This window comes from Lissotriton helveticus, chromosome 1_1 (genome assembly GCF_964261635.1).
Source record: "Lissotriton helveticus chromosome 1_1, aLisHel1.1, whole genome shotgun sequence".
Lineage (NCBI taxonomy): Eukaryota > Metazoa > Chordata > Amphibia > Caudata > Salamandridae > Lissotriton > Lissotriton helveticus.
This window is the reverse complement of record NC_136057.1, coordinates 465,297,895-465,313,332: the sequence shown is the minus strand read 5'-3', so window position 1 is coordinate 465,313,332 and position 15,438 is coordinate 465,297,895. Positions and strand designations below refer to the sequence as shown.

General features: G+C 43.8%; 1 protein-coding gene and 1 long non-coding RNA gene across 3 annotated transcripts in view; one reads left to right on the top strand and one right to left on the bottom strand.

Moving 5' to 3' along the window:
• Nucleotides 1–15,438, bottom strand: part of EFCAB6 (EF-hand calcium binding domain 6) — an 803,637-nt gene that overhangs the window by 624,477 nt on the left and 163,722 nt on the right. For both annotated transcript variants that reach the window (XM_078673866.1, XM_078673867.1), the window contains exon 9: nt 12,779–12,927. In XM_078673866.1, coding sequence (XP_078529992.1) covers nt 12,779–12,927 — 149 coding nt within the window. The remainder of the gene's footprint in view (nt 1–12,778; nt 12,928–15,438) is intronic.
• LOC144811591 (uncharacterized) overlaps nt 9,960–15,438 on the top strand; it is a 29,358-nt gene continuing 23,879 nt past the window's right edge. The window contains exons 1-3 of the long non-coding RNA XR_013606907.1: nt 9,960–10,027; nt 10,666–10,729; nt 13,549–13,622. This is a non-coding gene — a long non-coding RNA (uncharacterized LOC144811591). The remainder of the gene's footprint in view (nt 10,028–10,665; nt 10,730–13,548; nt 13,623–15,438) is intronic.

Genomic DNA, 15,438 nt, shown 5'->3' with positions numbered 1-15,438 from the left:
TCATCATAGGTTAAACGCTTACCTCTTTATTACATGTATTTAAGGGACAGGAACTTGAGGGAATTGGAGGAAAGAGGCAATTCACACTGACAAAATACAGAGTGCTGTCATATGAAGTTACGCTAGGCCATCACCAGGAAAGACAATAGGATTTATATGCCTTTACACATTGTAATTCAAGCTGTATTATTTAAAGTATTAAAGTATTGACAGTTGCTACTCAAGCGGATATATTTCACATGTATGTAATTCACACCCAATTCTATGATCATGTGTGAGTATTTTTTAGCAGAAAATTGTAGCCACTCAAGTTTTTTTCAGCCTTTGTAATTTCAGTCCTATCAATGAAGCACGCAGACCACTGGTATAGTGGTGATCTAGGGTTGACATATTGACTCCTGTCAACAAGTAGCTCATCAGACTGTACTATAGATACTTATCATTTTACTATCATCCAGAGAATGCTTGTAGGCATAATCAAATAAACTAGCCAAGATATTTGCTTGGCATTGATTTCAATAGAAATTTTATAGAAAGCCATTACATTCCCCAAAAATCATTTCGATTTGTGGACAGTAGTTCTCTGACTATGTCTAAGCCTTAGTGAAATGAAAAAAAAGTCATGGAATAGTGATAATAAATCCCCTTAGCCCTGAATGCACAAGTTAAAAATTAGATAAAAATGATTATTGTGCATGAGCTTGTAACCCAGCACTACATGTCCGAACAGTACAGAACTCATTTATTTGTGGTGTTCTTTTAGACACTCCCACTACATACCCTATCCAAGCATTACCAATGGAAGAATCAAAACAAATAAAAGGTATACTCAATAGAGGTGACAGACACTGGCAGAAAAAGTAGATTGCTGATTTATGTTTGGAATACATGGATATCAGAATTGTACGGAATGCAGGAATCAGTGTGGGCATTATCTGCCTAGACCAGAGAGAGAACATGTTTAGTAGCCATCCATGAAAACTCTAAAAAAATGCAAGAGTTTAAAAAAACGACAAATTCTCTATATTCCAGTTTCTGTTGGTGGGAACAATAATGATGGACCAGACCGTACAAAATATATCATACTCAAACATCAATATACAGCATATCCCTCTGTATATAAGCATTCATTTGGACAATAGCTGTGTACCTACATATGCGTATTGCTTTTGTATAAACGTGTAAAATAATTATGTTTCAAATATATAGATATTCGTTAGTTCCACTTAACATATGTACATTTTACTAATAGATATATTATTCTGTTAAACATGTAGAGAGGTGACTTCAAAAAATCTATTTATCTACAATTGCTTCACTATTGAATTACAAAAAAATTAAAATAACTTAAAGTACACTTGAAAGTCTGAGTTTATTAAATACAACTTAAATCTACATCTATTACCTTATACACATGTGTGTTCCATGTACTTATGTTTCTTTATTGCTTTTCTTTTGATTCACCATCTCCAATGCACTATCCTATATCTCACTCTATACCTCTCGCAATATATCCTCTACCTCCACTATGACTGATCTCAAACCTTATTCTACTACTCTCTCCAATGCTCCACCCTAGACCTCTCTCTATATCTTCTACCTCAACTCTCTAACTCATCTCAAACCTCATTCTACTACTATTTTCAATGCAATACCCTATTTATCACACTGTAACTCTCTCAATATATCCCCTACCTCAACTCTCTCACTCATCCCCAATCCCCATTCCACTACTATGATCTCCAAAACAACCCTTCCTAGACTCTTACCTCCTCTACCACTACTTGCATCTTCTCATCCCTCTTTTATCATTCAGATCTCCCAAGCCTTTCTAAATCCTTCCCTCTAGCGCTTCACCCTCCACTTCCCCTTTACTCATCCCAAACCTCCTCCTACTGCTATGTACTTCAAAAGGAAAAACAAATACAAACACCTCGCTAGACCAGTCCCTCTTTCTATCCCTCCACTATCCCTTTTCAATCCAAATAACAGGCTAACATTAATTTCATATTTCCATATACTAAACCCCCACTAATCCTGTTTGTGTTCCAGAGTAGCGTGCTACCCACCGAAAAGCGATTCGACACTTCATCAGGGGTTGCAAACGCTATATAAATGTAGACCTTTCCCTCCTCTGTCCATTTTCAATACAAATAACAAACTCACATTTCCACCGCTCAAATGAATTTCATGTTCCCGTTTACTAATTACCCACTAATCCTGTTTGGGTTCCGGAGTAGCGTGCTACTGGGCTAAAAGTACTTTAACACCTCATCAGGGGTAGCAAGTGCTATGTAAATGCAAACCCTTCTTGCTTCTATCCCTCCACTATCCTTTTCAATGCAAATAACAGACTAACATGTCCACCGCTCAAATTAATTTCATATTTGAAAACACTAATTCAGCACTAATCCTTTTTGGGTTCAGGAGCAGCTTGATACTTGCCGAAAAAGCGATTTGATGCCTCGTCAGGGGTAGTAAGCACTATATAAATGCAATTACAGTTACAATATCCTTTGGAAAACAGTGTATTGAGGTCTATACTACAAATTCACTGTCCTCAGATAGTATTATCTTCCTTGAGGTCTTCAAGTTACACTGTGAAGATAAAAAGAAGAACCTTGGTGAATCACAGCTCTTCTCACTTTTACCTAATACAGGTATGCTCTGAAGGGATGCTTATGATCGGCCCACCAATCCATGTAGAGTAGTCAGATCAATTCCCAAACAACTTCTCTTTTTTTCCCTCTAAAGTTGTGACCACAAGAGACTGGCCTATGCTATATATGCTAGTATCCTTCTCAATCCAAATAACAGACTAATTGATTTCATTTTTCACTATTCTATATTCACCACTAATCCTTTATAGGTTACAGGTTTGCGTGCTATTTGCCAAAAAAGCGATAGAATGCCTTGTCAGTTGTAGTAAGCGTTATATAAATGCAATTACAATGCAATACAATATTACTTTCTGGTTGTCAGCAGTTGGTAGTTATAGAACCTTGTTTCCATAGGAAAAGCATTTTTTGTTTTTCTAATAACTTTGGTGCTGTCTGGGGTTGCGAGGCTTAGGAGCCGATGAGGATGGTCGCGTGAGCTAATAGCTCCGCGCAGACCCCACCGTTTATCCTGGAAGGAGAGCCGGAATAGACTTCCAGCGAGCCGGGGGAAAGAGCCTGAAGGTGGCGAGGCCAGGAGAGAACAAGATTGGTGGCCATCTGATCCCCGGTCCCACTTACCGACCTGGAGGAGTGCGGAGCCTGATCTGTGTATCCCCAAAATGGCGGCCGGAACGGCTGATTGCTTCCCCTGCAGTGACTGAGGACCTTCGGTTAGCCGGAGAAGGAGCCTGTTGGTGGCGGGGTCTGAGCAAGCCAGACGGGTAGTCATCAGGTCCCCAGTGCCTCCTAATGACCCGGAGAAGTGCAGAACCAGCTCGGGTGAGCTCAACCTGGCGGCCGACGTGGCAGAGTGCGCATCTTTCTGAGGCTGGTGATTACGCTCGGACTGCGATCTTGCGGCGTGGGAGACCCCCCCCTGCGGCAAGGCGGACGCCGCACACCCGCTGCATGGACGGGATCCCCTGCCGAGATTGGAGCGGGGAGTGGAGGGCCCACAGGAGCTGTGGGACCTACGAATTCCCGAGGGCAGACGGCTGCGAGGAGGAAGAGGGAAGATGGCAGACGGGAGCAGGCGACACACACTGCAAAGGCTAACAGTGGAGCGAGGTGAACCGGCGGGGGCTACTGCTGCTGCGGCCCCCTGAGCAGTGAGGACCTTAGGTGAGCGGTCCTTGGGCTGGGGTCCCTCTGGTGCCCAGATCCTGGGGGCCTAGGTGCGGCATTACAGCCTGGAGGACTGTGGAGCTGCATGGGGCTGTGTGCTGAGATTCGGTGGAGACGGAGGGTCGTCCCCTGGGGGAACCCAAGGTGCAGCGATACAGTGGGGGACGACCTGGCAAGTGGCGATTCCTGAGGCATTGAACCAGAGAAGGACTGGAGTGCGTCAATGCCAGGGGTGGCTAAGGAGACGCTGGGGGAGGATACAGACTTGAGTGGCTTGGAGGAGGTGACCACACAGTCCACACTTTCAGACATTGGACGCCCTCCCAAAGAGTGGACTGTGTGGTTATATGATATGGGTGCGGAGGAGAGGCAGAGACCACCCAGGAGATCAGTGGTGGGTGCGACTGACGGCCCTGTGCGGCTACTGGTGTGTGGAAACCCCCTTTCTCCCCGGCCACTGGGGGACTGCAACTGCAGCCGGTGAGGCGAGGCAGGTGCTGCGAGATCAGACGGCGCTTGAGGGTCCGGAGAGTAGAGAACTATGGGGAAACCTTGAGGCCGACAGGGGGGCTCAGCCAGATCAGGAGGACCAGCCTGCGGAACAACAAAAGCACGAGGTGGCTGAATGGCAGCCGGAGAGGATGATGCAGCAACAGGTCGACCAGATCCTCAAGGCTGTCACGGACACAAGAGATGCACTTCAGCAGGACATTGCCCAAGTGTTGCTGGGTATGGGCCTTCTACGGGCGGATCATGCTAAGTTGGCTGACAGAGTGAAACAAACTGAGACAACATTAGAGATCCTAGAAAGCAATGGAGACCCAGATGGGGGATGTCACTCGCAGGCTGAAAGTACTGGAAAGGAGAGCCAAAGATGCCGAAGGGCACAATAGACGGGACAACATACGAGTGGTGGGCCTGCCGGAAAGAGTGGAAGGGGGTAGTATGGTGGACTGGTGGACTATCTGGAGCAACGGCTGCGGACCAAGGTGGCTCCGGAGGGTTTGACACCATTCTACACGTTGGAAAGAGCGCACAGGGTGCCGGCCAGACAGTTGGCACCTGGAAGACCACCCAGGCCTGTGGTGGCCCGCCTACTCCATTACAAAGATAGAGACCTGCTCCTGAACAAGGCTCGCACGGCCGGCCCATACAGAGTGGACAATAACAATGTTTCGCTATTCCTGGATTACACATGCAACGTGCAGCACCATCGAGCCTCGTTCCTGGAAGTCAAGAAGGCCCTCCGGGACGAAGGTATCCAATACTCGCTGATGTTTCCGGCGCACTTGAGAGTGACAATGGACGGAAAAACATATTTCCATAATGACCCTGAGGAGGCATGGAGTTAGCTTGAATCCTACTGGGCAGGAAAGGGCAAAGCAGGAATCGTTTTGGAGCAGCGGATGGAGGAGCTGCCCACGCGCCGCACGAGATGCACCAGGCGGAACTGCACTGGAACCCAGAAACCCACTGTGACACAGACGGAGAGGGAGAGATCGGCCGCGCTGCAGGCCGTGATGGAGATATCCCAGGCGAAGGGAACAGGGTCCATGGGGGTGACGGAATCAGGAAAAGGGTGGATGGCACTGAATCCGAAGGAACAGATGCGGGTAGTGTCCCGCTGCAGCATATCATGCCTGGGACAACCAATGAGATTGTCGATTCTTGAACTTAGGTAGTTGGATCCAGGACTTGGGGGGGAGGGGTGGAATGTTGCTGCTCCCTTTTCTTCACAGGGATCAATTGGGAGGAGCGGCATTAGAGATGATTAAGCCAAGAGGGCATTAGAATTGTACGGCTGCCTCCGCCTAGGGTCCTTTCGGAGGGGCGGAAGCTTCTCTTATAGTGGGGTACGGGGTTAGGACTCACTGGAGTTGTGGATCAGATCTTCTCGGCACTAGGGATCCCCCGCGGTTCCGATTATTAAATGGATCCCTGGTAGAGACCAGAGGGATAGTTAGATACTAGTTTGGATGGGTACTAGCTGTTTAGAGCCTGTTCTGGGGAGGGGTGGTTGGGGGAATTTGAGTGTTTTTGTTGGGGTTGTTAAAACCGCCGGTGTGCCGACTGAGGGTGTGTAGTTCAGGATGAGGAATGATCAGCATCATGGGGGCATCACCTGAACTGAAGTGTATTACGTGGAATGTATGGGGGATGCATACGATGTTAAAACGCCACAAGGTGCATGCTTATTTAGTGCGTAGGGGAGTACAGATTGCTTTCCTCCAGGAAACACATGGAGATCACACTGAAGGGCAGGCATTGCAACGTAGGTGGAGGAGACAGCTTTTTTATACAATATACTCAGCCTATGCTAGGAGTACGCTGATATGCGTCAGAGCGGGGGTTCCTTTTCAACCGCTACAGCAGTTAGTGGACCCGAAGGGCAGATTTGTGGCTGTCATGGGGCGATTGGAAGGATGTGGCGTTATGTAATGCATATGTCCCTAATGTGGAACAGGCGACCTTCTTCACTCGACTATCAGGGAAACTGGCGCCCTACCTGACTATTTCGGTGATACTGGGTGGTGACTTCACTCCATCACAGATACGGTGATGGATAGATCTAACCCTCCGTTGCCTGAAGCGCCCGTACACCGGCTCTCGAAGGTTCGACGTGATTGGCAAGATAAATGGGGGCTTATAGACACATGGCGCGTGCAACACTTAGGGGAGCGGGACTACTCTTATTTTTCTGCACTACATGATTTACATGTACGGATAGACGCCATCCTATACACTCCAGACATTCACGTGTCGGTCAGACACAGCGAGTATTTAGCAAGGACGATATCGGACCATAATCCATTGTTGTTGGTGATAGAATGGGCACGGGAGAGGCCAGTAGTTCCTACCTGGCGATTACGCCCGGAAGCATTGGAAGACTCAGTATTTCGTGCGGAGGTACAGGAGGGTACAGAACACTATTTCCTGGAGAAAGAGGGTACAGCTTACACCTTGGCGCTGGAGTGGGATGCATTTAAAGTGGTGGTACGGGGTTCATGCATTACCAAGATGGTGGGAGTGCGGAAAATTATACTGCTGGGTATTGAAAGGGAGGAATTGAGACTGCAACAGGCGGAGAGAGCCCGCCCTGAGGACCTGGGGTTACAGGACGAGGTTTTGGCCGCAAGGGAGGGCGTGGCGGCACAGGTAGAGAGGTTGCGCTGCTTTGACCACAAAGCATACTTGGTACGGGCGCACGCAGAATGAGATAGAGCTGGTACTCTGCTGGCCTGGTTGTCCAACCCGGCTCCGAGGGTACGCCTATATTGGCTTTGGCTGCGACTACGGAAATGCCGGAGTATACCAAGAAGGGGATCAACGGGATGTTCCTGGAATACTATGCAGACTTGTACAGGAGTAAGCTAGAGGATACGGGCGACAGGCTGGAGGTCTTTTTAGAAGAAGTCCGCCTGTCGGACCTAAAGGTTGACCAGGCGGACTCATTTGGATGAGAGATTACAGTAGGGGAAATACGAGGTGCAGTAAAACATATGGCGCGTAATAAAACCCCAGGTGCTGATGGGCTAACGATTAAATTCTATTCTACGTACGGAATGAATGCCTCAGACAACTGCAAGATACCAGTGCGTATCGGCCTCTAACTGAGGATCCAACCGAGAGACTTACGAACACCATAGGACACATAATAGAAGAGGCATTCTCAGAAGGGTGGGTCACTCAAAACGAAGCACAATACCTACGTACTATACATCCCACCATGCCTTACTTTTATGTGCTTCCTAAAGTACACAAAAACCAACAACCGCCTCTAAGATGCCCAATAATATCTGGGATTGGCTCTCTTTTAGAACCGTTATCTACTTTTGTGGGCATCTTGTTACGGCCGATGGTTAAAGAAATACCCACATTCCTGCAAGATACCAAGGATGTGCTCCGGATCCTTCCAGAAATAGACTTCGACGTCACTTCCGACTTATTAGTGTCATTTGACGTTGAATCTTTATACACGTCAATACCCCAAGATGACACTCTGGCCGTGATAGAGAACCTCCTTATGGAGAGAGACCTGGACTCAATTACCCCAGTGCATTTGATAATGGACTTGGCAAGCTTGGCCATGAAAGAAAACCTATTTCGCTTTGATGAAACTGTCTTCCTACAAACATCGGGGACCAGTTTGGGCAGTGTTTTTGCCCCAAGCTTAGCAAACCTTTATGTGCACAAGTATGAGCAAGATCATGTTCTGACATCCACCAATCCTTAATACGCTTCCTTACGTGTATGGAAAAGATATATCGATGATATTTTGGTGGTATCGCGTGGCACTATTGAATAACTACAACAGTTTCATCACTGGCTCAATACCAGGAATAACTTCCTACGTTTCACAGTAGAACACCACAAACAACAGCTGGCATTCCTAGACCACCTGATAACGGCGACTCCAACAGGTCTTAGATCAGAGCTATATAAAAAACCCATGGCACGAAATTCCCTATTATGTTATGACTGCTGCCACCCAAAGGCTCTAAAAGATAATGTACCGTATGGACAGTTTTTACGGATCCAAAGTAACTGCTCGACGCGAGAGTCATTCCGCGAACATGCTGGGGTTCTAGAGAAACAATTACGCTCCAGGAAATACCCAAAGAAATTGGTACATCAATCCATGAAGAGAGCGGCCAACAACAATCGGGAGTCTCTGCTGGAACCCCCATTCCCTAAAGAGAAAAAACAAAGGATCACATGTGTAAATACATACAGTACTCAATCTAACAGTATACAAAAAATCATTAAGAAACATTGGACCATTTTGAACATCGGTTCTGACAATTTACCGCCTCCACTCTTTGCCTTCAAACGAGGACCCAACATGAGAGACAAACTTGTACATACGATACCGAAGACTAACATCGTACGGTCAGTTGGGGTACTCTGGGACATGCCGGTCGTGGAAGGGCATCACCCTTGTGGTAGCTGTGCAGCTTGCCCTCAAACCTCCAAATCAACGAGTCTAGATATTGGAAGCAACCGTCCCTGGCAACAAAGGCGTTTTACAAACTGCAACAGTCAGAATCTGATTTATCTTATCACATGCCCATGTCAGCTCAAATATGTGGGTATGACCACCAGGAAAGTAAAGATCCGGATTTCAGAACATAAGAGCATTATCCGGTGTAAAAAACAGGCCACTCGCCTCACTAATCATTTCCTGGATGTCGGTCATGCCCACACAGGCTTTACATGGACAGTCATTGAACAACCTATGATCCCGGAACACACTTCAGATATCAGTAAATATCTCTTTAGAAAAGAACAAATATGGGTGTAAAAACTTAACACAGACAAGGAAGGCCTCAATGAGGACATACCCTGGATGTCTTTATAACAACTAGATCCCTGTGCCTTCCGCCTCTGATGACCAGTCAGTTATATACTTTGCCTTCTAAGTAGTCCTTTCAAATTACTTGAGATAGCTGCCTACTTATAAGATCTGTTATTCAATCTAGCGGGCATTTAAGTGACTATTGATACCTACTTAGACCAACGGACAATTTTGACTACTAGTACACGTAGTCGGTAGTATTATATCTAGTCTAGTTCCTTACAAGTCATACCTAATGCTGCAAGTGCATCATTATTATATAGAATTAGAAAGCCTAGCTTTTCGAAGTCACTTTCAAGAGAACACTACCATTACTATGTAGAAGTCAAGACATGGAGTCCGTTTACGGATATTTTCTATCGTATGAATTAGGAATAACACTCCCACATCAGGGGTGAATATCAGGTATTCCCCTGGTTTCCTAAAGAGTCGTGTGTGTTTAAGATTGACTTAAATTTGGACATATTTTAGACAGGGACAGATCGCTATTAATACTCTATCCAGCCAATATGCGATGGATAAAGAATCTGTCCCTGTCCGTGCTGCGACTCACGTTCTAGTATTTGGAATAACCACTAATATCAGTATGCCTGGCAGTGACACAAACATTATCTCGAGGGCTTGGATTTTGGCCTCCCTACAACAGGGGAGGTGTATTCAAACTAATGGAACTTTATTGCTCCAAGCGAGAGAGCAACTTTTTGGTGAGGGATACAAATACATTGCCGAGACGGAGAACTACATTTCCCGGCATTCCAGGCGCAACACGTGGTAGACGCACGTACAGCGCTGAAAGGAAATATGGAAGTAATAAAGATGGTGTAAGGAACCTGACCGGTACCTCCCCGAGACGGCCCAGAGGGACGCCCTGAGTACCGACAGGCAGGTAAGAAGCGGGCACCTGTCTTCTCTGGAGAATATATTCTTCGCGCTAATGCGCAGGCATTCAACACTCCACGGCTGCATTTAAGCGGCCGCCTTAGTCGCCGAGTACGCTTAACAGTAGTAATCCAGCAAGGACAATGAGTGGGCTATTTCATAGAACTGATAAAAGATTTTATATACACCTAGAGGCTGCCTGACAAAAAGTTTGCCTCCCAGTTACTATCCAGGATGCGTGACATGCTTGAAGTTACATTGTGTGACGCGTGGCATGCTCGTAGCGAGACAGCACAAAGAGAGCAGCCACTCTGAGATCTTGTGTGATGAACGAACATGCAGGCTTGATAATACGATTGCCCTCATTGGGAACATACAGTAGCAGGGTAGTTCTACTATTTCCTATGGTGGCATTTTAATATCGTGAGACAGAGAGTCAGCATAATCTTAACGTTGACTCTTACCCAATAGAAACATAACCTTCTGGTGTACCAATAACAACAGCTTCAAGCTAATAGTACACTTTTAGTGAAGAGCTTGTCCCCATCTTTTCCTGATGCACTCTATATCTGAATAATGTTGACACGGTGCTAGTGATAGATACTAACTGTCCCTAACATCTTTATTCCTGCTTTTTTCTACTAGAGCGGTGCTCTTCCTACCTGAGCCGCAGGCAGGTGAGGCGTATTACCCCCGTCCTACCCAATAGGTAAGTGGACGACAGGCTTAACTTTGGGCCTAATATGTATACACTTAGTCACTAATGGTACAAAACCTCCTGACACCAACCATTGAATGTGATGTTATTTTTCAAATACCAATGTGTGTTTGTCTTTTTTACTTGTTGTTGTGTTTGTCTGACTTGATCACTCAATAATCCTGGACATCACCTCTTTCAGAATTTGGGAGGACTTAGACATATCCAAGACGTCCATGTGACATTATTGGATTATATTTGCACTTGTCACTTTTTCACTATAATGCAGTAGCGAAGTTTGGTCCTGAAGAAAGCAGCGGACACCTAGCATGGTACACTCACTGCTGAAACATGTCGACCTACACAACCTTATAGTAGCTATTTGTTTAAACTACTATGTTCCCGCACTGGTTTTAATTATTGGAAGTATGAGAGGTATCTAATAAATTCCTTTCCCTCTCCACTCTCCAATTTTATATATTTTTTACTCTATTCACACACTTTATCACGCACTGCTTTTCAGTTATCAGTATACGGCCACTTTTTACACACCCTTAGTTACACTGGGGCATCCACCTATATGGTCCACACACAGTATGGATGCAGGAATACCCTCCTTGGTGTAAGGAGTCCCAAGTGATGACAAGGGCGGCACCGAACGATAACTGATGGGTACTTTTACACTCTGGAAGTATCCGGTTATGTTAATTCACTTACTTTTTGACATTATGCTTTAGTTGGAATTGACTTTGTGGTCAGACACTAACTAACAACCTGTCTATCTAGACCCACAGTTACTTTTTGTTTTCTCACTTTCAATTTTATGACCTAGCTCTGTTCGTGGTGAATCGCACTATCACATGGAATTGGAAAAAACCTATACCTCCTTGCATTGTTCCCTGAGTGCCTGGGCTGGAGCAGAATCTGTGGTACTCCACAACCAATGGGCTAAGGGCATGGGACGGCGTTCGGTTGCTAAAACATGGGATAAACTTCTCCTCGAATTTGTGGTGACCTAGCCCGTAGGCACCATATCCCCATGAACCTTTTCTTTTTCCTGATGGGGGCGATGTTCTCTACACTGAGGAGACTTTAGGCCAGTGTCGACTGGGAAAACTCCTCATTACCCCGATCAGGTTCCACAACACTTTCAGGCATCACCCCTCAATTCTTTTGGGCCTCTCACCTTGCATACCCCTTACCCTGCCTTGCTAATGGGTCTACACTCCCAGTTCCCTAGAAACGTATACCGCTCCAATTTACCCAACCCCAGTTTGCCACAATCTTTTCTAGGTTTCTAACTCTCCACTGTACTTACATAACATTTCTACCTGAGGTTTAAGTTTCTGACTAATTCAATCCCGAAAGATGTATGGTTCTTGTCATTACGACCTTGTTGTATATCTGTTTTATTGCATTCAATTTGGTGTGGACTAACTATTTGCACGGCCTTTAGGGAGTGTTGAATGACAGATGATTAATAAAGGACAGATGCCTCGGGCACAAAGGCCTGCCTAAACACCTGCCATTCTTGAGCAGATGAAAAGTGTCATTGCTAAAAAATGTTAACAACTGCTACAATGGTGGAAAGCAACTTAATGTGGGCCTCCAGAAAAAGCACCGTGAGACCCCTAAAATGTCACTTAGGCTGGCTGCTTCACAGTAGCACAATAGCATCGCCCAAAACAAAGGGAATAGGGGTCTTAGAGGTGGGTCATCCCCTTGCATGTTAGCTGGTGCTTGGCCCTATGAAACATCCCTGAATAGCAATGAATATTGTTGACCCTGAAACAAATCTATGTTCAAATTTAACAAAAATGCTTGAAGTCTAAGGCAGGCCATTTGAGCACACCTCTGTTGATTCAACCATGAGAAAGTACGGTAATGTGGAATACACCATACGAGGAAGTGAGTCTGTAGAATTAGGCTATTTTGTAGACTAATTCAAAAGATGTGATCTATTGGCACATCTCTTCTCCAATGTTACATATACATGCGCTTCTTGGTTTCCAAGTAGCAGTATTACATTTTTAGAAAGAAATCTTTAAAGACAATTCTTACCTGTTCATTAAATCTTTAAAGGTTCCATATGGTAATGGAAAGATAAAGCTGTCAATAACTGATTTGAAGGCATCCAAAGAGATGAATCCATATCGGGTAGCATCAAAAGCTTTAAATGCTTTCACAAGATTCCGATGGTTTACGCATACCTGAAAGAGACATAATTAAACTTGTGTGCACAAAAATAGTTTCATAGAATTACTAAGAAAAAGAATAAAAAGACTATTTACACAGTGCCTTCCCATTTCTCTTGCCGTTTCTACTACATCAGGATATATTACCTATTTCCCTTTTGATTCTGTACCCTAAACCACAGCTATAAAGTAAAGTCACCAAATGACCAATGATAAACAACTTTCATATTGCATTCTTACACCTTTTGCAAACAAGAGAAGGACACATTTTCCCTAACTAAAGAAAGCATTTTAATAAGCAGAAATCTTTACAAGATGCTAGGAACAATAAAGAATCATAAACATGTCCATCTTCACATTCTGTTTTTTCAGATTTTTTTTCGAGAGACAGCTTGAGCTGTGCCAAGAACTTCAAAATAAAAACAATTCAGAAATAATAAAAACATACATATGGGACATACAAAGCGGCACTTTGTGCCAGCCCCCTTCATCTAATGATCTGATCAACTGTCAAGTAACTCTTGTCTACCACAGGATAATGCGTCATGCTATGTATCAGCCCATGTCTACCTTTTTTGTTACATTATTCATCTCTTTCTTCTGTTTTTCAGTCATCCTGATATCTTTATACTATAGTTTTGTGTTACAGAAATTCAAATCAGATTTTCCTGTGATATACACTAAAACCAAAAAGGATTTCCGTACCTCTTGTAAGTATAAATACATACTGGGAACACCCTTTCTGTTCTATTTAAATTATATGCAATGATTATATTGTTTAATTTATTTTTGTATTTCAGCATATGGCCACTATGCGTGCGAACAATAAAACAATAAGAATTCCTATTTCTACATTTGTACCACTGTGAGATAGCTAATTATTTTTTTTTATAAAAATCTTTGATTATCTGGAGATGCTGCTAAGATTATATAAGTCCACTGAAAGATCACACCCAAACCTTTATAAGGTACACTAGATATTCCTAAATCCAGTCACAGTGTTTGCACTGGATAAGATTCTTTAACTGAGGACAGATATTTCAAATCATTTTCCTCTGCTTTATTTAATAAGATAAGTAAACAGTATACACTCCACCTCATGTACAGGTGACCTGGGAAATGTATGTGATAAACGCTTGTAGGAGGTGGCTAAAATGGCTTCTACTATATGACTCGTAAACTTTAGAAATTCAGTTGCCAAAAACGATGCCCTTAGAAACATTGTTGTCAGATATATTCTGAGTTAAATTTACAACCTTATAGACATGCAGCCTTCTTTAGAGTTTAGTGGATGGGATATTTTGTTAAAATATTATGGATATTCCATTCACCTTATTACAAGTGCGTTAGCATCTGCTTGACTTCTAATAAGGTGGACGGTATACTAGCAACTTTTGTGATGGAGTATCCCGTCTGGAAATCTCTAAAGCCCAAAATATTTCCTTTGTTTTTAATCTCTCATTTTCCACATATTCCTCATGATTGCTCTTCTTTTTTCTTTTACGTTTTACATAACACAACTATATTTATCGTCAGAATATACCAGTTCATATTTAGGTCTGGCTACAGCCTGTCCGATCACTTGTCATCAATACTGCAAAAAAACAACAAAAAGAAATACAGTTAGGGAGTGGACTTCAGATAAGTCTTCTTCAGCCACCAGCTTTTTAGCTCTCGCCTAGACAGCACATGTGCTGTCTCTTCGAGACATGTGGTATACATTTTGTGAACTTACAGCCCGTCTATTGCTTTTTATTTTGTCATTCTGACTGTCATTTGTAAATCATTGACTCTATGTGGTGATTCTCTTGTAAATGTCCCTTATTTTTGTGTTATACCCTCCCACAGAACATGGCCCAATTACTTGAAGACTTACACTTTTTTGCTTGTAGGTTTGTTTTTCCCCACTATTCTTTTCTTTGCTTTCTGTAAGTGTTTCTGGAAGCCTGGCCTTTGTTCATGTGTCGCTTGTAAAGTTTTAAAACTTGTTGTTGTTATTATTTTGCTTTCTGTATGCAAGTGTAAGCCAGCATGCGTTGGCTTTTTAAAGCTATTATTTTACTATTTCTTTCCATTCTGTTTGCAGCATGTCAGCTTTATTTGTTTTCAGAATGGAATTATTTATTTGCTTTTTGTACTTGTGTGTATTCTGTAAAGCTCTATTTTTATATGCATCTGCAAGGCTTTTTAAAGCTATTACTTTTCTTTCTCTATGCAACGTGTTTTGGCTTTTGAAAGCTATTTTAATTATTTATTTGCTTTCTGTGTTTGTGTATCATCTGTAAAGCTTGAAAATCTGTTATTTGTTCTTGGAATAGCAGAGTTTACCCTAACAGGGCCATGAGTGAGCAGCTACAGCCATCTGTTTTCTGTCATGCCGGGTGATGAACTGGCCGGTGGGAGGAAAGCACGATCATGATGCTTTTTTAGTGTAATTGTAATTACAGGAAAGCAGTCTTTCTTTCTCAATCTCTTTCCAATAAGAGGACAGATTCAGAGCAGTTTGTCAGAGCCTTCAGGTGTACT